This window comes from Caenorhabditis remanei, chromosome II (genome assembly GCF_010183535.1).
Source record: "Caenorhabditis remanei strain PX506 chromosome II, whole genome shotgun sequence".
In the NCBI taxonomy this organism is placed as follows: Eukaryota; Metazoa; Nematoda; class Chromadorea; order Rhabditida; family Rhabditidae; genus Caenorhabditis; species Caenorhabditis remanei.
The window spans coordinates 16,223,612-16,250,546 of NC_071329.1; the positions used below are offsets into that span (position 1 = coordinate 16,223,612).

Sequence of the window (26,935 nt, forward strand, 5' to 3'; positions counted from 1 at the left end):
TGAATAAAGCTCTTTTTCTTCCATTTTCCTTTTTTTTTTTTGGCTAAACCTCGCACAATCTTAATTAGCTCTTCTTTGACGTTTTTTTTCAGAATGACTGAAGCAGAATATAAGATCGGAGAGACTTTTATGTGTCTCTACCACAACGAAAACTTCTACAACGCCAAAATTCTAGGGATGGAAGAAATTGAAGGAGTGAATCATTATGTAATTCACTATATCGGATGGAATAAACGATATGATGAGAAACTTCCATTCGGATCGGAACGGATGTCAAAAGGAAGTGTTGGTGAACTCGGTTGGGTTGAAAGTGAAAGACAGATTCCAGACTCTGAACAGTAAGGAATTTCAGAGAGACCATGTTACATTTTTATGATTTTCAGATCTTCAGATTCCCAAAGATTTGATGTCGGAGAGGAGTTTGTACTAATGTCAAGATATAAAGTACCCTATACCGCTAATGTCGTCGAAATCAAACAGATTGAGAATCGGAATTATTATGTAGTTCGAATTCATGGATGGGCTCCGGAATATGATGAAACTTTGGCTTTTGGATCGATAAGAATGTTGAAGGGTACTGTACAAGAGTACTACAGTCGGAGAGCCAGAATTCGCAATGATTAAACTTCTCTACATAATTCATGAATATCTGTCTATATCATTTTCTTTACGGATGGAGTCTTTTGATTATTCGTTCAATAAAAAGCTAATTGAAGTCAATCAGTAAAAGTGTAAAAGTTAAGAAAAACATAAAGTTACTGTAAAAGTAGTAGAATCTTAACAGTTTTTATCATGCGTCAATTTGCTAGAAAGTTTCAAAACATTTTTCGCGTGTCAGAAAGGCAATAATTTGTCATTTTTTCAAAATTCGACCTTATTTTTCTTGAATACCAGGCCTCGAGGGCAAAAACTGAATATATTTTTGGAATCAGCGTTTTCTCAGCTTTCAAATGATATAGGTCACGACCCATAACTCCAGACCGAAGCCATGACCTTTCCTAGTAAAACATCTAACTACAGTACCGTGCAGTAAGATACAGTTGAAAATGTCCAATATTGAGAGGGTGTTACGGTATTACTGATTGTCCCACAAATCAAATTATGTATAAACCATACAGAAAAAGGTAGAGCTTCATTTTTGTAGTTGACAGATTTTTTCGTATGACCACTTCCTAACATGTTATGTATCGACAAAGTGATTTCCTTCTCAAATCGACCCATTTCAGTGTAAAAGTGCGATTTTCGAGCTGTCCCTTAAAATGACTATAACTCTCTAGGGAGGGCCCGTACAAAAAAAGTTGTCAACTACAAAAATGAAGCTTTACTATTAAACTGTATAATTCCTACATGAAAAAAAAAATCAGTTTTACTATGACACATCTTTACTAATAATATTCAACAGATCCGTGTGTCTGTTTATTTGTTGCATGTCATAACTCCCTCCGTAGTGGACCGATTTTTATAAAAACTAGATAGATAGATTGGAAATTTCCCTTAGATGATGCCCGAACTTTTCTTTTTTCAAAAATATCAAATTTGACGTCTTCTGAAAACGATGTCGATTTCAACAGTAGAAATCGTTTAGAAAAGATGTGTCCCGACAGGGTGGAAGAAAGTTCAAAAAATCAATCATACTACTGACTCGGTGTTTCTTGACTGCATTCTCGAGAGCGCCCCCGGCCGCGCGTATTTGGTGTAGCGGTCTACGCAGATGACTCTCACCCATGGGGTAGTGAGTTCGTTCCCGCCAGGTCCGAAAAGTTTTTTGGTTTTTTGTTTTGATAAGAGCATAGACAGTCAGTATATGAAAGTTGTAATTATGGTCGAGATTTTAGAACAAAAGGATGGAGTAGCTATCTTTCTGTTGAGTCTGTACATACCGCTACAATTCTGTCAGAAGGGATGATTGAGTTCCAACTTTGACGGTGTTTAAAAATTCACAATCCTACAAACACCGGGTCAGAAAATGATAGTAGTTAACAATAAACCTTTCGTCCGAATCTTCATGGGGAAATCATGCGGCATTATCGCCGATCGTTTAAAACTCAAAATTCTTTCTTCTTTGTTTTTTTTAGTTAGTTAGTTTTTATTCGAGATGATGGACCAAAAGCCACTAACACAATCACAATAGAGAAAATAAAAGAAAACCATCAGGAACTTAGTAGGTAGACATGTTAAGAGTGAGATATTTCGATGAATCAAGAAGTTTTGTTTTCTTTAAGAACTTTGAGAATTTTTTTGTGAAGCACTTTCAGGTACGAATGAAAAGGATTGAAATCAAAATAGACTGAATAAGGGGCTTCTTTAACTTTTGAACTTAGAAATATGTGAAATAGTTTTAGTTTCGAAGTATTCTGGAGAAGAGAGGCGGCATCGCCGCCGAACAGTCCAAAATTTAGGAAGCAGAATGTTTTGGATCAAATTAAACTAAGAGAAAATTTCCGTGTATATGAAAAAAAATCTTTAAAGAATTTGGGGGAGGGAGGCGGCATCGCCGCCGATAAGTCAAAAACTTCAAAAGACTACTTTCAACGCATCTTTTGAAGATGTGAAAAGGAAATTCTCTTTTGGTGAGGGGTTACCCAGCCAGGCAAAGAACACATTCCCTGTATTTAGTACAGTTAATTCTGAGACCCGTGATTTCTGAATGAGGAACTTTGTCGTAGCTCGGTTACCTTCAAAAAAGAAGCAAATTCTAGAATAAGAATTTGTTTAAATTTTTTTTTAATTCGCCGATCAATCAAAAGTTGAAACTTTATAATTAGAGGATCACCTGCCTTTTGATGAGGGGAAAATAGAGTTACCAAGTTCCTGTTCTTCTACAGTAATTTGTCGAAATCTTATCAGAAAAGTAGGAGTGTTTAAATTGTTCTCTCTGGAACGGTTTGCTCAGCTAATAAAAACTACCAACAATCGAAGAAAAGTTATAGGACCAGAAGAGAAAGAGAATTCTGATACCCCGATTGTTTGAACCATGTGAGAAGCGCCGCAGGCGCTGTAACACCTAGAAGGGTGGTGTTGAGAAGGAGGTTCAGTCGCCGTTAGGCGACGTGAACCGACTGGTTCTCAAAGTTGGAAATTTGGAAATTAACGGCCAAATTACATCAAATTTTGACCGGTACTATACTTCAATTTCCTTCCTGGTTTAAAAATTCGGCCCATCTAAAAGTCTCAATGTTTCAAACTAATAACACAGAATCCAAATGAGAAAGATATGTTGTGTTTGGCAAGAATATCCCAAAGGCTGAGATGCCATCTGCTATAAATAATTTTTGAAGACAATAGAAATTGAGAGAGATGCAGTGCAAACCATAATCGATCAAGTCAAGTGACAACGACACTGAGCAAAACTACACATAATACAATGAACGAGATGTTGTTATCAAGTTTACACAAACAAAGTAATTATCTCATCCAGATGGTCAGTTATGTATTCCCGCCTAAATTTTGCCAACAGCGATTTATTTCTCCAATCTCATTTATTCTCACAATCAACACTAATCCAGTTTTCTCTTTCTTCTCCCAACTCTCTATCTTTACTTGTAATATACAGTGTTTCAGAATGGCTGCTGCACCTAATCCTATCTTTGCCCCTGGACATCAATTTGTTTGTACCTTCGGCCTTCACCCTGTGGAAGCCACAGTTTTGAGAATTGTAGAGAAAGACGGAATTATTTGTTACAATGTTCGCTTTGGGACAAATCCCAGAAAACAAGTAGTAGAGGATCAAATCCTACGATTTGATAGTCAAAGAATTTTGAACATGACTTGGGCAGAATTAAAAGAAATGAGAAGACAAGCCGCAGTGCCAGTTGAGGAGGAAAGGTATACAACTATCGATTTTCATAAACCATTATTTATGTAATACAATTTTTCAGGCCAAGATTCGCAATCGGCGAAAACTGTTTTTGCATGCACGATGGAACACGATATCGTGCAAAAATTGTTGGCGTGCAAGAAGTGGAAGGACGGCGCCACGTTATGGTTCATTATGTTGGATATAACCGCCGTCATGACGAAAAGATTCCAGAGGATTCACCTCGATTGATGAGTGCTTAATTATTTAATGAATAAAAATTGGATCGGTTAATAATATTGGTTAATAAAAGACTTAATACGCGATTTGTTTGCTAATGGAATAGGGAGGGGGACATTGATTAAATTGACACATGAGTACACTCAGGGAATTTTGGGCACAAGGTTGGGACTTATCAGGTACCTATCTGGGAGTTATGAAATGGGAGATGGTCATGTCAAACGGGAGTTAGTCCAAATCGAAGTTTGCCGCAAAGAATGGGAGTTAGCCATATCGGTAGCAGTTTGGCGCGTACATGGCGTTTAGGCAATGAGTAAACAGTGAACGCCGTCATGACCAAAAATTCCGTACAGTGTTAGAGATATTCATGAGGAATCTTTAACTGGCGTCTGACAGAGACACTACAACAGTAGAATAGTCAAACGTTTTCTGTCTCTAAACATGTTGAAAAGGTGTGCCCACTACAAAAATAATATGTTCCTGCGCTGCGACATGGCATAGAATGCTGATGACAAATTTCCCTTGCATTCCGGTTCTCGGCTATTCCGAAGCTGATAACATCTAATGATTAAGCTAATTATAAGGTTGGCATTTTTAATGTTTGCTCTCTGCTTTCCTTGTATATCCCTTAATCTTGCCAAGTGACAGAGACAAATATGTATTGCCAAAACCTCATTGTTTTAATAATGAAGATGAAATAATGTGCCATCTGTTGACAAGTTAATTAGTTGACAGTGTACGTGGCTGGTGTAAGAGATCAGATTTCTCATTCCGAGTAGATTGTGCATGAGAAAGATTTTCTTGATGATAAGATTTATTTGAGTATATGTAGAAGGGACAAAAATGAAAGTTTAAAAAGGTTACAAAAGTTAATAGTCAGGTTATCGTCTCGTATTAGGCAGAATTCATAAACAGAATTACATAATCAGGCGAAAGTCCTTTTTAGTTGTGTTCATCAGATGTTCCGATAGGCATTATTTTCATTACTACTCTGTGATCATTGTATGGAAATTCAAGGTTTTCCGGATAAACCACAATGTGAGAATTATCATTCAAAGGGATTGAGACGAAATCGAAGACGTTTTTGGCACTGAAAATGATGTTTTTATAAACGAATGTTTGTGTCTCAACTTACTCGGCTGCAGTTCTTGCAAACATCATGGTTTTTCCATCGTATCGTTGTATAACCTCTTCCAGAAATCTAGACGTTTCTCTTCCAGAAACGTCTTCCATCTCGTAACATACTGCGTTCCCTTGTCCATTGGCCATCCAGTGTTGAATAACGGAGTGGAAAGTTTCCGTATGGAAGTAACCGAACATAACTCTGGCGTTTTTATGAGATAGTCTCAACAAATTATTCAACCGGTTTTCCGGAATATCACTGCGTTCAATGATTAACAATTCTTCGCATGTCTGAATAATAGGCAGATCCAATGTTATCGGTTTACGAATCTCAAGTTTTTCGAGCGGATAACTAGCAGGATCAATCAAAGGAAGACACTGTTTTACATCAATACCCCCACAATCCAACTTATTGATTCGAGCTTGAAAGCCTACTGGAAGACGGAGAATAGTTGGAGCATAAACTGCCACTATCAATTTATCCACAAGAATAACCCTCCTTCTTCCAAAAATCTCATCGAACATTTTCCTAGCTGCCTGGATTTTCATTGGATATTTTGCCGGTAGACGTCTCTCCGCAATCAATCTTATTTGGTTGCAAAACTGCATCAATAGATATACACGGGTCCACTCCGGTGGAGTCTCGGATCCCAATAAAATATCGCCAAGTACCAATTCAGATCGAGGATCATCAGTAGTCTGCTCTTGATCCTCAATAATTTTGTATTCTATTTTGTTTAGTTTTACCCGAGTCTCGCTTAGACGCAGAGTGACCAAACGTAATGGAACATTTCGTTCGATTAGTCTCAGAGACGGGGAACGAGAGGAGATGTGGATTCTGAAAAGGTTGGGTTGGTGTCTGAAACCACAAGAAGTTGTGCTACTTACCTTTTGTTAGCTTCCAAAAACTCCAGTACACATTTGAGTCCAGGATACGACATACCGTTCGACATACTGGTAGATAATACAAATGAATGCGGGTGGGTAGATTGAGTATCCAGACGATTGGCGTTGAGTAGATTTTAGTGAGATTCTGCTGCTAATCTAGGCCATCTGTTGACAAGAGAGGTGCTAAACGGTGTGCTTGCGTCCACTATTTGGAACAGCTGCATGGGAATGTTGGAGTCCGTCTGTATGCAAATAATCACAAGGACCATTCCATTACATCACTGAGTCTAGAGGGGTTTAACAATGAACAGAGCTGATTACAAATAGTTTATCATAATCTACATAAGTCGTAGTAGGATACTATGCAACACTTACAAAAATGACCAATAAGAATGTCGCACTAGAAGTATTCAGTTCAAAATGACCAACTTTGTGAGTGTGGCACGGTCTCACTGATCATGCCACAATGCCAAGTGGTTTTTGTGCGTATAGATTTCTCCAACTGTTTATTAAACTCGTGGAAAGTTTAATAGTTAGAATCCCGACTTCCAACTTTCGAATTCCGGATAAGGATTTTTACTCCCGTCTACCGCCTTCAGTATTTCTAGAATTTTGAAATTTCAAAAAGCGAACTGTCGAAAATTTATAGGGAAACATGTTTTAAAACCTTTAAAGACTGCGTTTTTCGTGTTTTATAGTTGTTTGTGGAAAAAAAACTACTTCCGGGTAAAAACACCTCACTTCCAACACTGATAAGATCTAGTTTTACAAAATGTATTCATTTTTTATCTGAAAAAAGTATTTTGGTTATAGTTTAAGACGCACTCTCTGAGTCAATCGAGCATCGATCAACTGACCATAGGCACACGAAAAAAGTTGACCATCTCCGATTTGGCAATCCTTTTGATCGAAGATAGTATTAAGTGTTCTCAGCAAATTGGGGTACTTTTTGGCCGGGTCCGTCACCTGGGTACCTAGGAAAATCAAAAAATCGATATTTTTCGAAAATTTTTCCTGAATGAGTTAGGAATGAAATCTCAACGGGAAATTAATGTAGACACTATTTTAAGCATTTTTTGTGTTCAGAACAAAATTCCAGCTCAACACCTTCATTGTGAAAAATTTCAAAATTCATGAAATTTTTGGATTTTTTTCATAAAATTGTTTTTATCTCCGCAGGGATCCGAGAAGACAGCGTTTTTTATTTAAAATTCGGAATCTACATAAAATTTGGTACTTGATACATGTTGTCCCTACTTGTAACCCCATCCCCAAAGAACACTTTTTTCGGGAAGTAAATGAGTCAGGAGCTATCAGGCTCAACTGAATGTGTTTTAAGTCGCGCTGTATTTCTCTCAAATATGTTTTATTTCGTTTCAAATTTATTTATTTGTTTATTTTCTTTTATATTCATCCATTCATCTCCTGTTCTGAATCATACTCGCAAGAATTTATTTAATTTTTGCTCAAAATTTATGATTTTATTTCAATTTCTTCAAACTAGCCACCGTTACCTCAACATAATTCGTATTGTACTTAATATTTTTTTGTTTTTTGTTTTTTTTGATTATATCGACTACCAAGTTTAGAATGTGATATCGAAATGCCCGGTAGTTTTTCTTTACATCCGTTTTAACATTGTAAGTAGGTCATGTCGCACAGAACAAGTTCTATATAAACAAGATATCTCTTTACTCGAGATTTTCTATTTATTTTAGAAAAAGTTTTGTTGTGTTTACTATTTGATAAGATGATTTTTTCCTTTCCTTTTAATAATTTTTTTTCAGATTTCGGCAGCCTCATGTTAATAATTTTATTTTTATCGTGTTTTTTCCAACTTACTTTCACCAAACCTATCAATCAGGTCAGCAAAACTTGATTCGTATCATAAATTTATTGTAATTGTTTCAGAAGAACATAACTCCGGGAGCAAATGTGAAGGAAGATGTGAAGTGTTACTTTTCCCAAATTCGTAAAACTAGTCACGAAACTGTAGAAAGATCAGAAAAGTCAATTGTCAGTACGAGTTGTTCGGGAAAACTCGAGAAGTGAGTTTTTTTCGTGTACACGAATTAGAAAATTTATATTAAGATTGGAAAAATACTCAACTTTGTCAGCAGGCCCAGAAATTAAAGGAGAACATCCATTATCCGTCATTATGTGTCGTGGAGCTGGAATGTGCGATTTGAACTTTCTCGATCCTCTTGTTATGGACAAATATAAATCTATTGGAATTTGTGAACATCACGTTGCTGAACTACTCACTCAATGGAATACGTTGCCCACGTTCCGTGACGCGCATATTTATCGTGTGAGGACAGAAAGCTACGGGGAAGTAGAAGCTTGCTCTATGCCTAATAGTATTGGAACAAAACATGAAAAAGGAAGACCAATTGGCCGATTCCATCTGTCAGTTAAGGCTGCAGACGCATTAATTAAACAGAAGCATGCTCTCGTTCATCCAGGGATTCGTAAGATCTAGTTTAGAGAAATACGTTGCAAATGTTCCTAATTGCAGCTCTCTGTCGTTCACATGAAACATATATCAGCGAACTAATGTCACAACCTCATCCTCCTCCAGCAAAAAAGTCCAGGACATCCAGCGAAACTGATTCTTGTTCATCAGAAGATCCACCTTATGCCAGTTCAGAAGAATCAATCACTCAAAAAAAAGAAATAACGTTGGCTGAATCTTTTTCCCAGTTTGCAATGCTTGCTGGTGAAACGAGAGTATGTACTGTAAAGCCGTGGAATCAATTAAAACATGTTACTCAAGAAAGAAAAGCTCGCGTTGCCAGAAACTTATTTCTTACAATGCTCGGAATTATGGTTCCAGATGACACAGAAGAGTTCAAAAAACTTGTTGAAAGAAAAACCTTTGTTGATAAGCAATGGTCAACCGGCTCTAGTGCATCTTTTGAAGCAGTTATGGAGCAGTTAGCTGTTCAGTTTTTTGCAGCAGAAAGTAGAAGAAGTAGACTTCTTGTGCTCTCTTTCGTCGCAAACTCAGTATCGTATTTAGAGATGGTGAAGTATATTCCTCATTTAAGGTATTTCAAAAAAATCTTCAAAAAATGTTACCAAATTTTTAGTCGATACATGTATGAGTCTGCAAAAATATTCGGACGTCGGAAAAGAAGTGAAACTGCAGTAAAGGAGCGACAATTGGTACGATACGATCATAAAGAAAAAATTACCAATTTGAATCATTTCGTTGTTGAACCGGATGGTATAAGAGGTCGTCGATATGGCAGTATCGGAAATGGGATCTTGCTTGAAAAATCGGCCTTGAAACCAATCAAAGGGACATTCAACTTTGAAGAAACCGGTTTTGTTGCATCTAATATCATCTCGAAAAAAGAAGAAAGAAACGCTGTGCTAACAGGAAAACAAACAAAATTCTGGTACTTCTCACATTGTACTAAAACATCTTCATGTGTGGATGAACCGGATACTGTCTCTGAAACAATCGAGGATGATGTTCCAGAAAAAAATGTTGGCGAATTGTACTCTTGTCCGGAACTTGGCTGCTCGTCAACGTTTTTGAAGTATTTCAACTTAGAAAAACATATTCTGAAAGCTCAGCATAAAATTGCACCGGAAAGAATGACGGAGAGAGATTTTGCTTTGAATCTTTTCGCTCGACGTTTAGAAGATGTAAACGAATCAAGAACATTTCCAGCTGTTGAAACTGCTTTGAAAGAATTGAAGGAGACAAGAGAGGACAAACATGTAAAACAAGGATGGGGGTTGCCAGAGAAGAGAACACGCAAAGCATTTGGAGAGGACGTCAAAAAATATTTAATAGAATGCTTCGATGTAGGATTCAACACTGGCAGACCGCTGAACCCATTTACTGTTGCTAGAAAAATGCGTACGGAGAGAAAACAGGATGGGTCAAGAAGGTTTTTGGAAGAAGAGATTTTGGATGTTCGACAAATCGCTGGTTTCTTCTACAGAGAATCAGAAAAAAGACAACCTCAGGAAACGCCGCAAAATCGTCGAAAACGATGGTGGAAAAGACCATCCCCGCATAGAAGACGAAGAGATAATGAACATGAAAAACCGGCCGCAGTAGACATCGAAGATCAACACGACGATAGCGAATGGATATCTTTTTTAAAAAGCGAAGTGTTTTGGACGCTTGAAGATGAATTTTATAATGCAACACTAAAGAGTGTTGATCCCATTTTTGAGTTTGAAGAAATTGAAATAAAATCATAAATTTTGAGCAAAAATTAAATAAATTCTTGTGAGTATGATTCAGAACAGGAGATGAATGGATGAATATAAAAGAAAATAAACAAATAAATAAATTTGAAACGAAATAAAACATATTTGAGAGAAATACAGCGCGACTTAAAACACATTCAGTTGAGCCTGATAGCTCCTGACTCATTTACTTCCCGAAAAAAGTGTTCTTTGGGGATGGGGTTACAAGTAGGGACAACATGTATCAAGTACCAAATTTTATGTAGATTCCGAATTTTAAATAAAAAACGCTGTCTTCTCGGGTCCCTGCGGAGATAAAAACAATTTTATGAAAAAAATCCGAAAATTTCATGAATTTTGAAATTTTTCACAATGAAGGTGTTGAGCTGGAATTTTGTTCTGAACACAAAAAATGCTTAAAATAGTGTCTACATTAATTTCCCGTTGAGATGTCATTCCTAACTCATTCAGGAAAAATTTTCGAAAAATATCGATTTTTTGATTTTCCTAGGTACCCAGGTGACGGACCCGGCCAAAAAGTACCCCAATTTGCTGAGAACACTTGATACTATCTTTGATCAAAATACTAGGCAAATCGGAGATGGTCAACTTTTTTCGTGTGCCTACGGGTGATCGAACGAGTCAGAGAGTGCGTCTTAATCACTACAGTCCGATGGAAAAGCATTTCAATGTACCATGGTAACGTAGAAGCGTTTTTTTGCAGTGAAAATATATTTTATTCAGGAAAATGCGCGTCGCTCGAAAAAATGGATATCTCTCTTATTTTTTGCACTGTGATCAACCTAAAACCACCAAATGGTCGATTATCATTGATTGGAAAGTCAGACTAATCTCGATTGGAGGAAAAATAGAGAGAAAAGTCAGAGAATCGACGTTTGCGAGTAATAGCAACTACACTGGTTGTGGATGGGATGATTTTATCAAATGGGAAGATATGAAGAAGAATTTCATGACCGATGGAAATATCACTATTGAAACGCACGTGAAGATCGAAAAAATGACTGGAATCGAGAGAAAGAAGTTGAGGAATTTCGACTCGGAAATGAATGTGTTTTCAGATGTCATTTTGACTGTGAAAAATGAGAATTTCTATGTCTCCAAATTGGTATGTTTGGGTATGAGTTCAATTTGAATCAATAAAATCTTTTAGTTCCTCGCTGCACAATCCACGTATTTCGAAGCGCTTCTATCGAAAAAACATGAGAAATCTGAAAAACCAAAATACGAACTCGATGGTTGTAAATCGGAGGATTTTCAGTACTTTCTGGAATTGATCTACGGAGAATCGCCGATTGATGGTAGGTGACATCAAGGTCTGATTAATAAAGTGACCAAGAATTTTCAGATGAAACAATCGATAAAATTGTTCATTTGGCTGACAAGTATAAAGCTCCCACTGCAATCAGAAAATGCGAAGAATTTCTGATGAATAATTCTGGGAAATCGTTGAAAGAGAAGTTGCGAATGGCTAAAAGTTACAAGCTGGAAAACTTGAAGGTAGTATTCTGCTGAAATTAATGAAAGATTGTTATTCTATTTTTCAGATGTCATGTCTCTCCAGAATCAAGAATGTCGCAGATATTCGCTCTGTTCTCTCATACAATGTCAACGAAATGGATCCATCGGTCGTCGCGGCTCTTCTCCAAAAAGCGGTGACATATTTACCATGAATTATGTGCATCTTCTTTTAAATCTACTTGTTTTTTAAAAAGATTCCTGATGTTCTGCTCAACGAGTTCATCACTTTCGATCTATACGAATTCTTGAATATTTTACCGTTTTATTCTTGTATCAAAATTTTTCTTTTTTCCTTTTCCTGTTCCTTTTTATTAGAAAAACAACAATTCTTATTTAAAAAGTGCGAGGGTTTTTTGAAGAAGTGCTCCGACCACCAATGGATCCATTTTCGACAGATCATACGTCAAGACCGAACGGATTTCTGCAGCACTTTGGATGTTGGAAAGGCATTTGATCTGAAATTAATATTTTTGGTTATTATCAGTAGAGCGTAGTTGCTACCTTCAAGTTCTCCAAATGGTATTGATGAGCCATTTGCAACTTCTCTTTCAGCGTTTTTCCAGAATTATCCATCAGAAATTGTTCACATTTTCTCACAGCCATTTTAGCATCATACATATCCGCCAAACGGACGATTCCTTCGATTGTGCTGTCTGAAATTCTAGTTTTGATTTGAAATTTTCTAATGCGCTCTACCATCAATCGGCGATTCTCCATGAAGCAACTCGAGAAAATTCTGAAAATCCTTCGCGTTGATATCATTTAAAGTCACTTCAGATTTCTTCGATTCCTCGAAATTTCTCAAAAAAAAACGCTTCGAAATACGTGGATTGACTGGCGAGATACTGAAATAATATATTTCAATTTTGAATTTTTCTTTTTTTTTTCGGTTTTCCTACCAGCTTCGAGACATAAAACTTCTGATCCTCCACAATCAACACGACATCCGAGAACTCTTTCATCGACTCGTCGAATACTTTCAAATTTCTCTTTTCGATTCCAGAAATTATCATTTGATTAACATGAATCTCCACAACCAAATTGTCATCAATAACGTAGTTCTTAATCATTTCTTCCCATGCAATGAAATCATCGAATCCATTCGATTTCGACTTCTCGTTGAAACATTGATTAACTTTTTTCGTGCAACTTTTTCCACTGATCGAAATGATTTTGAATTCGTCGTCGACTGTTTGAATGGTCCATTTGTCATCATTTGTGGAATGACTGCAGATTAAATGAATCGCAACGAATCCATTCTTTTCAGTGATTCCGATTTTCCAACCGATTCCAGAATGTTCCTCGTTTTGACTGTAATCCCATTCTTCTTTATTAAAATTCGAAATGTTCTTGACTACGTGCTTTATGATAAACGGGTTGCTTGCAGTCATTCTGAAAAAAAGAATTGCAAATTCCGTAGAAAATGGGCGGAGTCTGTTTTGCAACGACGCCGCGCAGTTTTTTTCTGAAACGTTAGCTAACTGAAACTGCTTGATTTCACGAAATGTGAATAATGGGAAAGTGTTTTTTTCGTGAAAAGATTCAAAAATATGGAATATACAGTATGAATTACTGCAAAAAAAAACGATTCGATAAATATGGTTCAATAACTATAGAGTTTATTCGACGGGGTAAAACTTTTAACATACAATTGATAGGTAAAACTTTCGTGTGATTTCAGTGACAGAATGGGAAAAAAGTAGACAAAAAATGAGAATTATTTGGAGAAAGAGAGCGTTTTCATCAACAATTCCTTCCAGACAGAATCGGCAACTTGACTCGAAACTTCGAGAAGAACTGAATGCACTTCATCAACAGTTTTCATGCTCGAAATGCACTTTTCCTGTAAATAATTGGGAATTTAAGATTACTTTTTGTATTTTCTACCTTCAATTTATCGATATTGTACTTGATGGCTAATCCAACTTTCTCTCTGAGTGACTTCTTCGTACTATTCATCAAAAACTCCTCACATCTTCTGAGTGTAGTTTTGGAATCGAAGAAATCAGCCAACTGAAGAAGTCCGTTGACAGTATAGTCATCGACAAACGATTCTCCATTTATCAATTCGAGAAAATTTTGAAAGTCCTCCGCTTGAATCTCCTTGATTTCTACTTCCGATTTATCTGCTTCTCCGAATTTTCCGAAGAAAAGAGAGTTAAAATACGTGCAGTGAGAAGCCAGAAATAGTTTAGAGACATAGAATCTCTCATCCTCCACAATCAACACGACATCCGAGAACTCTTTCATCGACTCGTCGAAATTTCTCAACTTTTCTTTTTTGATTTCATTGATCTTCACATTGATTTCGACCTCCAAATGATTATTCACAACATATTTCTTCAAGTCATCCCAATAGATTTCAATCAATATGACTTCCGAAGTCGATGTTGCGGAGAACTTATGAATTTCTGATTCCTTTCCCATTTTACTGTGCATTTCCGAATTGATAGTAGTTTCAATCGACCATGTACTGTCATTTGGCACTTTCTCACACATCAACTTGATATAATTCGTTAATGATGGCATATCCCATAACATGCCAAGCGTCCTGAGAAAATTCAATATTTCAAAGACGGTTTATCAAACTAAAAACTCACCAATTGTAACCGAAATGTTCTTTTGTACTTCCATAAACTGTTTCTCCACCTTTAATACTTCCAACGTTTTTGAAAACGTGCTTGATCACAAATCGCTTCTCATTGGCTTCGGACATGTTTGATCGATTCGTTTGACAAGATATTGGTAGAATTGAGCGCTTTTAACTGAAAAATTAGAATGAAAAACGGAAAAAAGATGAGAAAACGGAAACTCAAGATTTTCATTAAAAGAAAGAAAAAATAAGAAAAAATCACCAATTTTAGGGGTATATTTCTTGTTCAAACTAAAAAGAATTTGGTAATTGTTCGATTTTTATAGATTTGGTGAGAAAACTCGGCTGAAAATCACTTGAAAAGTTGGAAGTTAATTGTAAACAGGATTGAAATTCAAACCACGCGCCTTTATAAACACATCGCAGTTGCGTAATTTCGGAGTCTCGTACCAAAGTCTGGCGCACCTTGGCGCGCTATGTCTAGTTTCAGCGGCAATGGCGTGTTCGCTTGGACTTTTTGCAGTTTTTCTTTATTTTTCTTTTCATTTCTCGTTTTTTTCCAGAAAACCTCTATTGCCCGCTCTGAAAATCTGAAAATTGGATCATGAATCAAGGAGAAGTTGATGACTGGGAATTAAGGTATTTCTGATAGAATTTTAAAACATTTTTCGAACCAAATATTTATTTTTTTCAGATTATTAATAGCTGAAATCGACAAGAGCCGGATTTCAATTTTAGTGATTTGTCGGAAGAATTGAAGAGAAAATGTTTGAATTATTTGGAGGAAAGGTAACAAAAAAAGGTTTTTTCTTAATTTTCCGCATTTTCAGACCTGCGATGAATGAAACCGACAACGAAATTGTTCTGTCTACAATTCAAAAAATCCAAATGGAAATCAATCAATGCGATTTTGTGATCGACGAGGACATGTTGGATTTAATCGATTCTGGGAGAGATGAAATTGAGAATCAGTCGACAGACTACGAATTCGATTTGAATTTTGAGAGAACTTTGCCGGTGGAGTTGAGAAGCAGATGTATGAATTATTTGGGTTCGTCGGAGGGCCGGTACGTTCTCAGATTTCCAAAAATCGACACTGACATTGATATCGCCCTATCTACAATTCAAAAGATTCAAATGGAAATCAATCAAAACGATTTTGTGATTGAAGAAGATTTGTTGGATTTAATCGATTCTGGGAGAGAAGAAATCGAGAATTCTGAAAATGAAGTCAAATTTGACACAAATTGGAATGACTTGTCGCCGACGTTGAAGATGAGATGTATGGAGTATTTGGATTTTGAGGACAGGTAATTCTTATAGAAGTCTTTGTATTAGCTTTTGTTACAACTACGCTCCACCAAAATGCCCTTGAAAATTGTCTCGTTTTCTCTGCGTCTCTCAATTTCGCGCACTATTTTCTTGGGTCTCGGTAGAGCGCGGTAGGAAGAAGCGTGCCGTGCTAATAGTAAACCTAATTGAATTTCATAATTTCAGACTCTGTCTCCGTGCCACTTCTCGCACCGAAAAGTCACTTATCGATTCGTATCGCATGAAGCTCGATGTAGTTCAATTATTCCCAGAAGAGGACGTGTTCATGAGTGTTATGAGAAATTTTAAGTATTCGGAACTCAAAATTCCAAAAATCAATACATTCGGAAGTGATCGAAATCTGATTTACCTGGAGAAATTCACTCATTCACTTGCATATATTCTGACTCATTGTAATATTACGAAACTGGAAGTGTTCGAGATATCAGGAATGCATACTCATGTTCTGAAGAGACTTCATCAATTAGTGGCACCTCAATCGATTCATGTCAAGTATTTCTATTCAAATCTGCTTCACAGCACTTCCTCTTTCTTCCTCCACTGCTGCTGGAATCGAATGGAAAGCATCATTTTTGAGAATTTCCGCATTTTTCATGTCAAGGATCTTAAGAAAATTCCATCGGTAAGCTAGAAAAAATTAATCCAATAATTATATATTTGTAGGTAAAAACGGCGAAGAGAGTGCATTTCGTCGACTCGGATGGTTCGATGAAGCAGTGGAGGGAAGCGATGGAGAGAGGTCGTGCGGGGGAAGCAGCGAGAAGATAACCTGTGACGGAATAAAGAAATGTTTTATCGTTTTATGTAAATTTTTATGTAACCAATGTAAACTTTGTCTGAAAATTTTTTTATCTGCCTGTTTTAATTTCACTTTTCATTCGTTTTTTTTCATTTATAAAAATCGGTAAGCATTTGATTACATTTTGCTTAAAGAAAGATTTGGGCTCTTTGAGATACCTTTCACACTGATAGTTTTCAAATTATATTTAATCTGGTTTGCAGTTTTTTCAGCCACAAAATATGGAAACTAATGAGAAGAAATTCGTGATGAGATATGTCGTTGAAGATTTTGACGCATTAGAAGAGGATAAACCATACAGTGTGACAGAAGAACATTACGGAATTTCATGGTAAAAAATTCAGAAACAACACATGATAAATAATACCTCATTTTCACAGGAAAATGTATTTTTACAAACGCAATGACCGTTTAAGCTTTTTTCTTGAATGTCTGAAAATACAAGAAACCGAGTGGTCCATCGATACTAAATTGGCTATCAAGTTACAATTTACGAAGGATACCCTGAAATCAAACCACTACCGGTCTTTTGGCAGGAATGATAAATACTGGGGTTGGGGAAACCTTATGGAGCTCGACCAACTGTTGGAACACGTTGAAATGGACAATGAACAAGTCACATTCGAAATGAAAGTGCGAATTTTGAAAATGGTCGGATGCGAGAAGGAGAAATTGAAACGCTTCGATGAATCAATGAAAGAATTATCGGATGTTGTGTTGGTTGTGAAGGATATTAAGTTTTATACATTGAGAATGGTGAGAAATGTGAATAATGTCATTGTGGACATCAAACTTTCATTTCAGTTCCTCTCCATCCAATCCTCGTATTTCAAATCTCTTTTTCTCGGAAATTTTGAAGAATCTCAGAAGTCAGAAGTGACACTCACTGGAATCGATCCAGAAGATTTTCAGAATTTTCTTGAACTTATTCATGGTGAACCTTCTGTTGATGGTAGGGTGTTCGAACCTTTGTCATTTCAATGAACTAGAGTTCACAGATGCCACTGTCGATGGAATTCTTCACCTGGCGGACATGTATGACACGCCAACTGCTATCAAAAGATGCGAGGAGTTTCTTCTGAGGGACAGCAAAAAGACACTGAAAAATAAACTGCAAACTTCGACTCGATACAATTTGAAGATCTTGAAGGTATCTCGATTGAACATTTTATTCTGATAATCATTTGGATTTTTCCAGGAAAAATGTCTCTCGGAGATCAAAACTCTCGACGATATTCGCTCAGTGATGCCAGATGATATCGAGGAAATGGACCCTGCAGTCTCGAGAGCTCTTCTTCAGAAAGCATTGGAATTCCGCTAAATCCCATTTTCCTTGTTTTCCACTTTTATTTTTTGTTCGTTTCTAGATTTCTGCCTGATACTGTCCTAGAGCTTTACTGGTTTCGTACAAATTTTTATTCTTGAAATATAGTTTATTGTCATATGAAGTCCCTTACGTCGTCGGGTTACTGTAGATGATCGGAATTGCTCAGAAAGTTTTCTGAAGGTAGAGCGTTTGATAGTATGTGGTGAATATAAAAGTAATCAGGCTGTTCCCAGTGTAATCTTTTCAATAAACATGATAAAATTAGACGTGCCCTGATTTTCTGACATTTCCCCTTTTATTCGTCTCATTCCCCGTGATCAAATCAGTTACAGTTTTTTAGAAATGAATTTTCGAAAAAGTCGTCTGATAATTGTTCTATTTGTCTTACTCCAACTAATCGTCTGCTCCCAAAATCACAAATTGAGTGAAATTTTGAAAAAGATAGGAAAACGGTACAATGGGAATCCGGCTTTGGAAGAGATGTTGGGTGAGTATTCAACTACAGTATTCTGGGTTACTGTAGCGTAATCTAATGAAAACTTTTCAGTTGATTTGAAACAAATGAAAGCGTTCAAAAATAGGCCAGACGAAGAGATAAATGATCTGAAGGATAATGTTGCCGAGTCATTTGCACTTCATGTTCTGGGACAGAGTTCAGTGAAATTCAGATGGATTCGAAGTGCATTTGCATTGGCGTCGTTGATGGATGAGGATATGACTGCGGAATTATGTGGAACTGATATCATTCTGAACAAATGTTAGTTTTTTATTGGAATTGTATCATCAACACACGTTGAGTCCAGGACAACCTATGCAGACGCGCTCTATTGACAACAGTGGTACATTTTTTGCGTCACGGCGAACTTTAACTTAGTGCAAACCGTGGTAAGTTCGAAAGTTCACAGTGACACAAAAACGTACCATTCGTGCCAATAGAGCGCGTCTGCATAGGTTGTCCTGGACTCAACGTGTTAACAAGACTTCTCGCGCTCGTATCGCCATCAGAAATTTCATTTCTGTAACCATTTCAGACCAATTTCTTCATTACCTAAGACGTGCTCGTATTTCTATAGAGCGTATTACTGACGAAACAAAGTATTCTTATGAAGTCTTACTCACAGAAAAAGATGTTCTAAATACAATTATAACTGTGGATTTGACCTCGAAATGGGGATTTCCTGCACCTGTCATTTGGAATGTAACTGCGAAATATTCGGTGAGAAACTGAAGAGAATTCTGATAACAAATCAATACAGACAAAAGAACTCAGACAAAAGAATCCCAAAATCTGTACAAAATCAAGAAAATAGTGGTGGGTGGTGGTTGTATGGATCATGGCAGAGTTAATCATAAGTACACTCAATCAGAAGTGCGAAGAGAAACTTTAGAGAATTTCCAACGAAATAATGGACACGTGGCCTTCCGGAATCTGACGGATATTTTGTTGCAAGATCCGTCGAGAGTTCGAGAGGAAGCGACTGATAAGATACCGAGTTTATGGCTAGAAGGACTCGATGATAACCCGGGATTCTTGAATATTACCGTTTGTGAATACGAGAATGTGGATCCCAGTATAAGGACTAAAAGTATCTAACTAAGATTGGGGCTCTGCTTTCCGTTCAAAAAGCATTTCAATTTCCAGCTCAATTTCTGTCGTGGTACAAACGATTCGGTCAAATGTGGCATCCGAAAGAGAATGACACAGATTATATCAGAATTCAACCGTTGAATGTTCAGAAGGCGAAATCAACTTTCAGAATAACAATGAGACTTCAACCCGGAAAGAGAGACAATGCGACTACTTTCGATTTCGATTTCAAAGTGACTATAGATGTCGTCAGTCCTCATTCTTTATCTCTTTCCACTACTAAGTATCCGATTTCAGAACCAACATGGAGACCTCAAAGTGTATATAACTCGTCTGGAAGTGCTCTGTAATCCAATGATTGATTATATGGATGAATCACTGAAAGCTATTCGAGAAGTCGTCACCGAGAACTTTCTCGAGTCAATTCGCACTATAACTCCGCCCATTCCATGGTACTCTTCTGTTGAGTTTATCAGCAAGTTCTCTAATAACAAATCGATTGAAGTGAGTATTTGTGATGTTGGGGAGAAGACTAATCTCAGTAAGTGTTTTTCTGAAACAATTAAGGCAACAATGTGGTTTTCAGCACAAATAGAAATTCTTCTGTTTCATCGTGGCAACGTGAAATCGGTTGAGTTGAAACTGTATAGAATCGACTACGATGACATTCCACTGCCTGCACTTGAACAATCCTATTTTCGATTGTACACAATTTCAAGTTACTCGGAGAAAACACTGAAAGAAAAGTTACAAATCGCAAAACAGTACGATATGGATAACTTGAAGGTACATTTCCGACTTTTGCGATGATATAAAAAGTTGTTTTTTTAAGGATGGAGTTCTCTCCAGAATCAAGAATGCCGCAGATATTCGCTCTGTTCTCTCATACGATGTCAACGAAATGGATCCATCGGTCGTCGCGGCTCTTCTCCAGAAAGCGTTGTCATATTTACCATGATGTACGAGTTCATCGATAGGAATTTTTGAATATTTTACCGTTTTATTCTTGTATCAAAATTTTTCTTTTTGTCGTTGTTTTAAATAAAACCTGTTCCTTTTTATTAGAAAAAAACAACAATTCTTATTTAAAAAGTGCGAGAGTTTTTTGAAGAAGTGCTCCAACCACTAATGGATCCATTTTCGACAGATCATACGTCAAGACCGAACGAATTTCTGCAGCACTTTGGATGTTGGAAAGGCATTTGATCTGAAATTCATATTATTGGTTATTATCAGTAGAGCGTAGTTGGAACCTTCAAGTTCTCCAAATGATATTGATGAGCCATTTGCAACTTCTCTTTCAGCGTTTTTCCGGAATTATCCATCAGAAATTGTTCACATTTTCTCACAGCCATTTTAGCATCATACATATCCGCCAAACGGACAATTCCTTCGATTGTGCTGTCTGAAATTCTAGTTTTCATCTACAATTTTAAAATGCGCTCTACCATCGATCGGCGATTCTCCATGAAGCAACTCGAGAAAATTCTGGAAATCCTTCGTGTTGATATCATTCAAAATCACTTCAGATTTCTTCGATTCGTCGAAATTTCTCAAGAAAAACGCTTCGAAATACGTGGATTGACTGGCGAGATACTGAAATATTACATTTCTATTTTTCATATTTTTTCGGTTTTCCTACCAGCCTCGATACATAAAACTTCTGATCCTCCACAATCAAGACGACATCCGAGAACTCCTTCATCGATTCGTCGAATACTTTCAATTTTCTCTTTTCGATTCCAGAAATTATCATTTGATTCACATGAACCTCCACAACCAAATTGTCATCAATTACGTAGTTCTTAATCATTTCTTCCCATGCAATGAAATCATCAAATCCATTCGATTTCGACTTCTCGTTGAAACATTGATTAACTTTTTTCGTGCAACTTTTTCCACTGATCGAAATGATTTTGAATTCGACGTCGACTGTTTGAATGATCCATTTGTCATCGTTTGTGGAGCGATTGCAGATTAAATGAATCGCAACGAATCCATTCTTTTCAGTGATTCCGATTTTCCAATCGATTCCAGAATGTTCCTCGTTTTGACTATAATCCCATTCGTCTTTATTGAAATTCGAAATGTTCTTGACTACGTGCTTTATGATAAACGGGTTGCCTGCAGTCATTCTGAAAAAGAGTATTGCAAATTCCGTGGAAAATGGGCGGAGTCTGTTTTGCAACGTCGCCGCGCAGTTTTTTCCTAAACGTGCTGTCTGAAACTGGCTTGATTTCACGAAATGTGAATAATCGGAACGTGTTTTTTTTGTGAAAAACTCAAAAAATATGGAATATACAGTATAAGCCACTGCAAAAAAGAAAACGATTTGATAAACATGGTTCAATAACTATAGAGTTTATTCGACGGGGTAAAACTTTTAACATACAATTGATAGGTGTGATTTCAGTGACAGAATGTGAGAAAAGTAGACAAAATGAGAATTATTTGGAGAAAGAAAGTGTTTTCATCAACAATTCCTACCAGACAGAATCAGCGACTTGACTCGAAACTTCGGGAAGAACTGATTGGACTTCATCAACAGTTTTCATGCTCGAAATGCACTTTTCCTGTAAATAATTGGGAATTTAAGATTACTTTTTGTATTTTCTACCTTCAATTTATCGATATTGTACTTGATGGCTAATCCAACTTTCTCTCTGAGTGACTTCTTCGTACTATTCATCAAAAACTCCTCACATCTTCTGAGTGTAGTTTTGGAATCGAAGAAATCAGCCAACTGAAGAAGTCCGTTGACAGTATAGTCATCGACAAACGATTCTCCATTTATCAATTCGAGAAAATTTTGAAAGTCCTCCGCTTGAATCTCTTTGATGTTTACTTCCGATTTATCTGCTTCTCCAAATTTTCCGAAGAAAAGAGAGTTGAAATACGTGCAGTGAGAAGCCAGAAATAGTTTAGAGACATAGAATTTCTCATCCTCCACAATCAACACAACATCCGAGAACTGCTTGACCGACTCGTCGAAATTTCTCAACTTTTCTTTCTGGACTTCATTAATCTTCACATTGATTTCGACCTCCAAATCACCATTCACAGTTAAATGCCTCAAGTGTTCATAGTACATTCCTGCCAATGTGACTGGTGTCGAACCTGCGGAAAATTTATGAATTTTCGACTCCATTCCCATTTTATCGAGGATTTCCGAGTTGATAATAGATTCCATCGACCATGTACTGTCATCTGATACTTTCTCACACTTCAAATTTATATAAATCTTTCTTGATGGCCCTACATATGTCATGCTGAGCGTCCTGAAAAAAAAACAATATTTTATGGAAAATTTATCGAACTAGAAACTCACCATTTGTAACCAAAATGCTCATTTGGACTCCCATAAAATGTTTCTCCACTTTTAATACTTCCAACGTTCTTGAAAACGTGCTTGATCACAAATCGCTTCTCATTGGCTTCGGACATGTCTTGTCGATTCGTTTGACGAGAAATTGGTAGAATTGAGCGCTTTTAACTGAAAAATTAGAATGAAAAACGGAAAAAAATTTTGAAAAAAGATGAGAAAACTGAAAGTGAAGAGATCTTCATTAAAAGTGAGAAAAAATGATACATTTTCATCAGTTTTAGATGTACGTTTCGTGTTCAAACTAATCAAAATCTGTTAAATGTTCGATTTTTATAGATTTGGTGAGAAATTCGGCTGAAAATTACTTTTAAAGATTCGAAAATTAATTGTAAACAGGATTGAAATTCAAACCACGCGCCTTTATAAACACAGCGCAGTTGCGTAATTTCGGAGTCTCGTACCAAAGTCTGGCGCACCTTGACGCGCTATGACTAGTTTCAGCGGCAATGCCGTGTTCGCTTGGACTTTTTGCAGTTTTAGTTAATTTTTCTTTTCATTCCTCGTTTTTTCCAGAAAACCTCTATCGCCCGCTCTGAAAATTTGAAAATTGGATCATGAATCAAGGAGAAGTTGATGACTGGGAATTAAGGTACCGTAAAAACTGTAATAGAAGCGCCCCTTTATTAGAGGCGCACCTCTAATAGAGGCGCATCCTGAAAGGCGCTTTGAATAATAGTGGCGCACTCAGAGCTGTGCGGAATTCCTTCCTTCGACTTCCTTCTTCCTTCTTCCGGGTTTTTTCACGTTTTTATTCCTTCTTCCTTCTTCCTTTTTGAAAATTTCACTTCCTTCTTCCTTGTTCCTTCTTCCTTTTCAAGGAAATTTTATTTCCTTGTTCCTTGTTCCTTCTTCCATTGAAAACTTTACTAAAAAATTTTAATTTTCGACGGAATTTTGGCGGAATTTTGGTGGTTTTTAACGGAATTTTGTATGAAACAACATCAAAATTCGTTTTCAGAGATGACTAGAAAAAAGTTTCCACAAATTTGTCATTTTCAAAATTAACTTCCGATTTCCCGGTTCGGAACTCAACTTCCTTCTTCCTTCCTTCTTCCTTCTTCCGGGCTTTTTTCACTTTTTTCTTCCTTCTTCCTTCTTCCCTTTTGAAAAATTTACTTCCTTCTTCCTTCTTCCCTTTTGAGAAAGTTACTTCCTTCTTCCTTCTTCCTTCTTCCCTTTTCAAAAATTTTACTTCCGCACAGCTCTGTGGCGCACCCTCTAATAGAGGCGCCCCCTCAATATGTTTGAAATATTTTTTCTGGTTTTCAATCAATATTTTTCAATGTTTGTCAAAAAAACAAAGAAAAACCCAATTTTTTCGTTCAAAATACTGCAAATTATGGGGTTTTCGTATAATTTTGACAGTGAAAATCTTGGTTTGGTTGAAAATTGATGATGGAGAGCTCGAAAAATAGCCAAATTGAAAAATAAATAGCCAGGTTGAAAAATAGAGGCGTACCCTCTATTAGAGGCGCCCCTGTAATAGAGGCGCACTTTCGGAAGGGGGTTGAAAAATAGAGGCGCATGCGCCTATATTACAGTTTTTACGGTATTTCTGATAGAATTTTTAAACATTTTTCGAACCAAATATTTATTATTTCAGATTATTAATAGCTGAAATCGATAAAAAACCTATCAATAGAGGCTCAAGCTACGAAAATCTTCTATCGAAGCTTCAAGAAGTTCGAAAAGAAATTAATAAAGAAAATTTCATTCTCGACGAGGATATGTTGAATACGATCGAGTCTGGGAGAGATGAATTAATAGAATATGCAGAGATTTTAGACTCCAGTGATAACTTGGCATCCGATTTCGATTTTGATGATTTGCCGGAAGAATTGAAGAGAAAATGTTTGAATTATTTGGAGAAAAGGTAATAAAAAATGTTTTTTTTTCTTAATTTTCCGCATTTTCAGACCAGCGATGAATGAAACCGACCACGAAATCGTTCTGTCTACAATTCAAAAAATCCAAATAGAAATCAATCAGTGCAATTCTGTGATCGACGAGGACATGTTGGATTTGATCGATTCTGGGAGAGATGAAATTGAGAATCAGTCGACAGACTACGAATTCGATTTGAATTTTGAGATAACTTTGCCGGTGGAGTTGAGAAGCAGGTGTATAAATTATTTGGGTTCGTCGGAGGGCCGGTACGTTCACAGATTTCCAAAAATCGACACTGACATTGATATCGCCCTATCTACAATTCAAAAGATTCAAATGGAAATTAATCAAAGCGATTTTGTGATTGAAGAGGATTTGTTGGATTTAATCGATTCTGGGAGAGAAGAAATCGAGAATTCTGAAATTGACGTCAGATTTGACACAAATTGGAATGATTTGTCGCCGACGTTGAAGATGAAATGTATGGAGTATTTGGATTTTGAAGACAGGTAATTCTTATAAAAGTCTTTGTATTAGCTGTTGTTACAACTACGCTCCACCGAAATGCCCTTTAAAATTGTCTCTTTTTCTCTGCGTCTCTCAATTTCGCACACAATTTTCTTCGGTTTCGGTAGAGCGCGGTTGTAAAAAGCGTACCGTGCTAATAGTAAGCCTAATTGAATTTCATAATTTCAGACTCTGTCTCCGTGCCACATCTCGCACCGAAATGACATTAATCGACTCGTATCGCATGAAATTCGATGTAGTTCAATTATTCCCAGAAGAGGACGTGTTCATGAGTGTTATGAGAAATTGGAAGTATTCGGAACTCAAAATTCCAAAAATCAATACATTCGGAAGTGATCGAAATCTGATTTACCTGGAGAAATTCACTCATTCACTTTCATATATTCTAAATCATTGTAATATTACAAAACTGGAAGTGTTTGAGGTATCAGGAATGCATACTCATGTTCTGAAGAGACTTCATCAATTAGTGGCACCTCAATCGATTCATGTCAAGTATTTTTATTCGAATCTGCTTCACAGCACTTCCTCTTTCTTCCTCCACTGCTGCTTTAATCGAATGGAAAGCATCATTTTTGAGAATTTCCGCATTTTTCATGTCAAGGATCTTAAGAAAATTCCATCGGTAAGCTAGAAAAAATTAATCCAATAATTTTATATTTGTAGGTAAAAGCGGCGAAGAGAGTGCATTTCGTCGACTCGGATGGTTCGATGATGCAGTGGAGGGAAGCGATGGAGAGAGGTCGTGCGGGTGAAGCAGCGAGAAGATAACCTTTGATGGAATAAATAAATGTTTTATCGTTTTATGTAAATTTTTATGTAACCAATGTAAACTTTGTCTGAAAATTTTTTTATCTGCCTGTTTTAATTTCACTTTTCATTCGTTTTTTTTCATTTATAAAAATCGGTAAGCATTTGATTACATTTTGCTAAAAGAAAGATTTGGGCTCTTTGAGATACCTTTCACACTGATAGTTTTCAAATTATATTTAATCTGGTTTGCAGGTTTTTCAGCCACAAAATATGGAAACTAATGAGAAGAAATTCGTGATGAGATATGTCGTTGAAGATTTTGACGCATTAGAAGAGGGTGAACCATACAGTGTGACAGAAGAACATTACGGAATTTCATGGTAAAAAATTCAGAAACAACACATGATAAATAATACCTCATTTTCACAGGAAAATGTATTTTTACAAACGCAATGACCGTTTAAGTTTTTTTCTTGAATGTCTGAAAATACAAGAAACCGAGTGGTCCATCGATACTAAATTGGCTATCAAGTTACAATTTACGAAGGATACCCTGAAATCAAACCACTACCGGTCTTTTGGCAGGAATGATAAATACTAAGGTTGGGGAAACCTTATGGAGCTCCACGGTACCCTACAGTGACGAAAGTATCCGATTGTGCGCAGCGAGTATCGAGTAATGCGCCAGGGACTGGACAGGCGCGTTTCCCGCTTCAATTTTACAGTTTGTCCTTTTGCACTGAAAATTCGGCGAAACACGAAAAAAAGTGTTTAAAAAATTTTTTCTGCAATTCTAAGATGATAGCCTTCTAGATAATGTTGAGAGCTATCGAAAAAGTGCAAAAATTCTAAAATCGGTGCAATATTGGAGGAGGAGATCTCAACTGAAGGGATTCTGAACCAATAAATTTCAATTTTGAACAGTTACAAAGGATAGAAATGTATT

The 26,935-nt window shown here is 36.7% G+C and overlaps 11 protein-coding genes across 11 annotated transcripts; 6 read left to right on the forward strand and 5 right to left on the reverse strand.

Moving 5' to 3' along the window:
• Positions 1-93: 93 nt before the first annotated feature.
• Positions 94-624, forward strand: GCK72_007327 (uncharacterized protein; the record flags this gene model as incomplete). The annotated part of the gene is made up of 2 exons (XM_003095146.2): positions 94-338; positions 384-624. 2 exons carry the CDS (start codon positions 94-96, stop codon positions 622-624), a joined length of 486 nt encoding a protein of 161 aa, XP_003095194.2.
• A 2,938-nt stretch (positions 625-3,562) lies between these two features.
• On the forward strand, positions 3,563-4,059 carry GCK72_007328 (uncharacterized protein; the record flags this gene model as incomplete). The annotated part of the gene is made up of 2 exons (XM_003095172.2): positions 3,563-3,825; positions 3,879-4,059. 2 exons carry the CDS (start codon positions 3,563-3,565, stop codon positions 4,057-4,059), a joined length of 444 nt encoding a protein of 147 aa, XP_003095220.2.
• A 919-nt stretch (positions 4,060-4,978) lies between these two features.
• Positions 4,979-6,111, reverse strand: GCK72_007329 (uncharacterized protein; the record flags this gene model as incomplete). Its single annotated transcript, XM_003095192.2, has 3 exons — positions 4,979-5,126; positions 5,172-5,996; positions 6,047-6,111. 3 exons carry the CDS (start codon positions 6,109-6,111, stop codon positions 4,979-4,981), a joined length of 1,038 nt encoding a protein of 345 aa, XP_003095240.2.
• A 4,895-nt stretch (positions 6,112-11,006) lies between these two features.
• Positions 11,007-11,949, forward strand: GCK72_007330 (uncharacterized protein; the record flags this gene model as incomplete). The annotated part of the gene is made up of 4 exons (XM_053726115.1): positions 11,007-11,384; positions 11,430-11,577; positions 11,625-11,776; positions 11,824-11,949. The coding sequence occupies 4 exons, from the start codon at positions 11,007-11,009 to the stop codon at positions 11,947-11,949; spliced, it is 804 nt and encodes a 267-aa protein (XP_053590309.1).
• Positions 11,950-12,126: 177 nt separating this feature from the next.
• On the reverse strand, positions 12,127-13,188 carry GCK72_007331 (uncharacterized protein; the record flags this gene model as incomplete). The annotated part of the gene is made up of 4 exons (XM_053726116.1): positions 12,127-12,252; positions 12,299-12,450; positions 12,494-12,533; positions 12,697-13,188. The coding sequence occupies 4 exons, from the start codon at positions 13,186-13,188 to the stop codon at positions 12,127-12,129; spliced, it is 810 nt and encodes a 269-aa protein (XP_053590310.1).
• A 326-nt stretch (positions 13,189-13,514) lies between these two features.
• Positions 13,515-14,513, reverse strand: GCK72_007332 (uncharacterized protein; the record flags this gene model as incomplete). Its single annotated transcript, XM_003100074.2, has 3 exons — positions 13,515-13,640; positions 13,685-14,348; positions 14,398-14,513. 3 exons carry the CDS (start codon positions 14,511-14,513, stop codon positions 13,515-13,517), a joined length of 906 nt encoding a protein of 301 aa, XP_003100122.2.
• Positions 14,514-15,227: 714 nt separating this feature from the next.
• On the forward strand, positions 15,228-17,842 carry GCK72_007333 (uncharacterized protein; the record flags this gene model as incomplete). The annotated part of the gene is made up of 7 exons (XM_053726117.1): positions 15,228-15,700; positions 15,888-16,344; positions 16,734-16,852; positions 16,902-17,277; positions 17,326-17,473; positions 17,520-17,671; positions 17,720-17,842. 7 exons carry the CDS (start codon positions 15,228-15,230, stop codon positions 17,840-17,842), a joined length of 1,848 nt encoding a protein of 615 aa, XP_053590311.1.
• A 348-nt stretch (positions 17,843-18,190) lies between these two features.
• On the forward strand, positions 18,191-20,394 carry GCK72_007334 (uncharacterized protein; the record flags this gene model as incomplete). The annotated part of the gene is made up of 8 exons (XM_053726118.1): positions 18,191-18,335; positions 18,396-18,605; positions 18,880-19,064; positions 19,119-19,434; positions 19,491-19,684; positions 19,734-19,977; positions 20,023-20,222; positions 20,269-20,394. The coding sequence occupies 8 exons, from the start codon at positions 18,191-18,193 to the stop codon at positions 20,392-20,394; spliced, it is 1,620 nt and encodes a 539-aa protein (XP_053590312.1).
• Positions 20,395-20,517: 123 nt separating this feature from the next.
• GCK72_007335 (uncharacterized protein) lies at positions 20,518-21,570 on the reverse strand (the record flags this gene model as incomplete). Its single annotated transcript, XM_003100006.2, has 4 exons — positions 20,518-20,643; positions 20,690-20,841; positions 20,885-21,032; positions 21,079-21,570. The coding sequence occupies 4 exons, from the start codon at positions 21,568-21,570 to the stop codon at positions 20,518-20,520; spliced, it is 918 nt and encodes a 305-aa protein (XP_003100054.2).
• Positions 21,571-21,919: 349 nt separating this feature from the next.
• On the reverse strand, positions 21,920-22,880 carry GCK72_007336 (uncharacterized protein; the record flags this gene model as incomplete). The annotated part of the gene is made up of 3 exons (XM_053726119.1): positions 21,920-22,009; positions 22,054-22,714; positions 22,765-22,880. 3 exons carry the CDS (start codon positions 22,878-22,880, stop codon positions 21,920-21,922), a joined length of 867 nt encoding a protein of 288 aa, XP_053590313.1.
• Positions 22,881-23,375: 495 nt separating this feature from the next.
• On the forward strand, positions 23,376-26,007 carry GCK72_007337 (uncharacterized protein; the record flags this gene model as incomplete). The annotated part of the gene is made up of 5 exons (XM_053726120.1): positions 23,376-23,410; positions 24,425-24,694; positions 24,738-25,217; positions 25,405-25,660; positions 25,903-26,007. 5 exons carry the CDS (start codon positions 23,376-23,378, stop codon positions 26,005-26,007), a joined length of 1,146 nt encoding a protein of 381 aa, XP_053590314.1.
• Between the last annotated feature and the right edge of the window lie 928 nt (positions 26,008-26,935).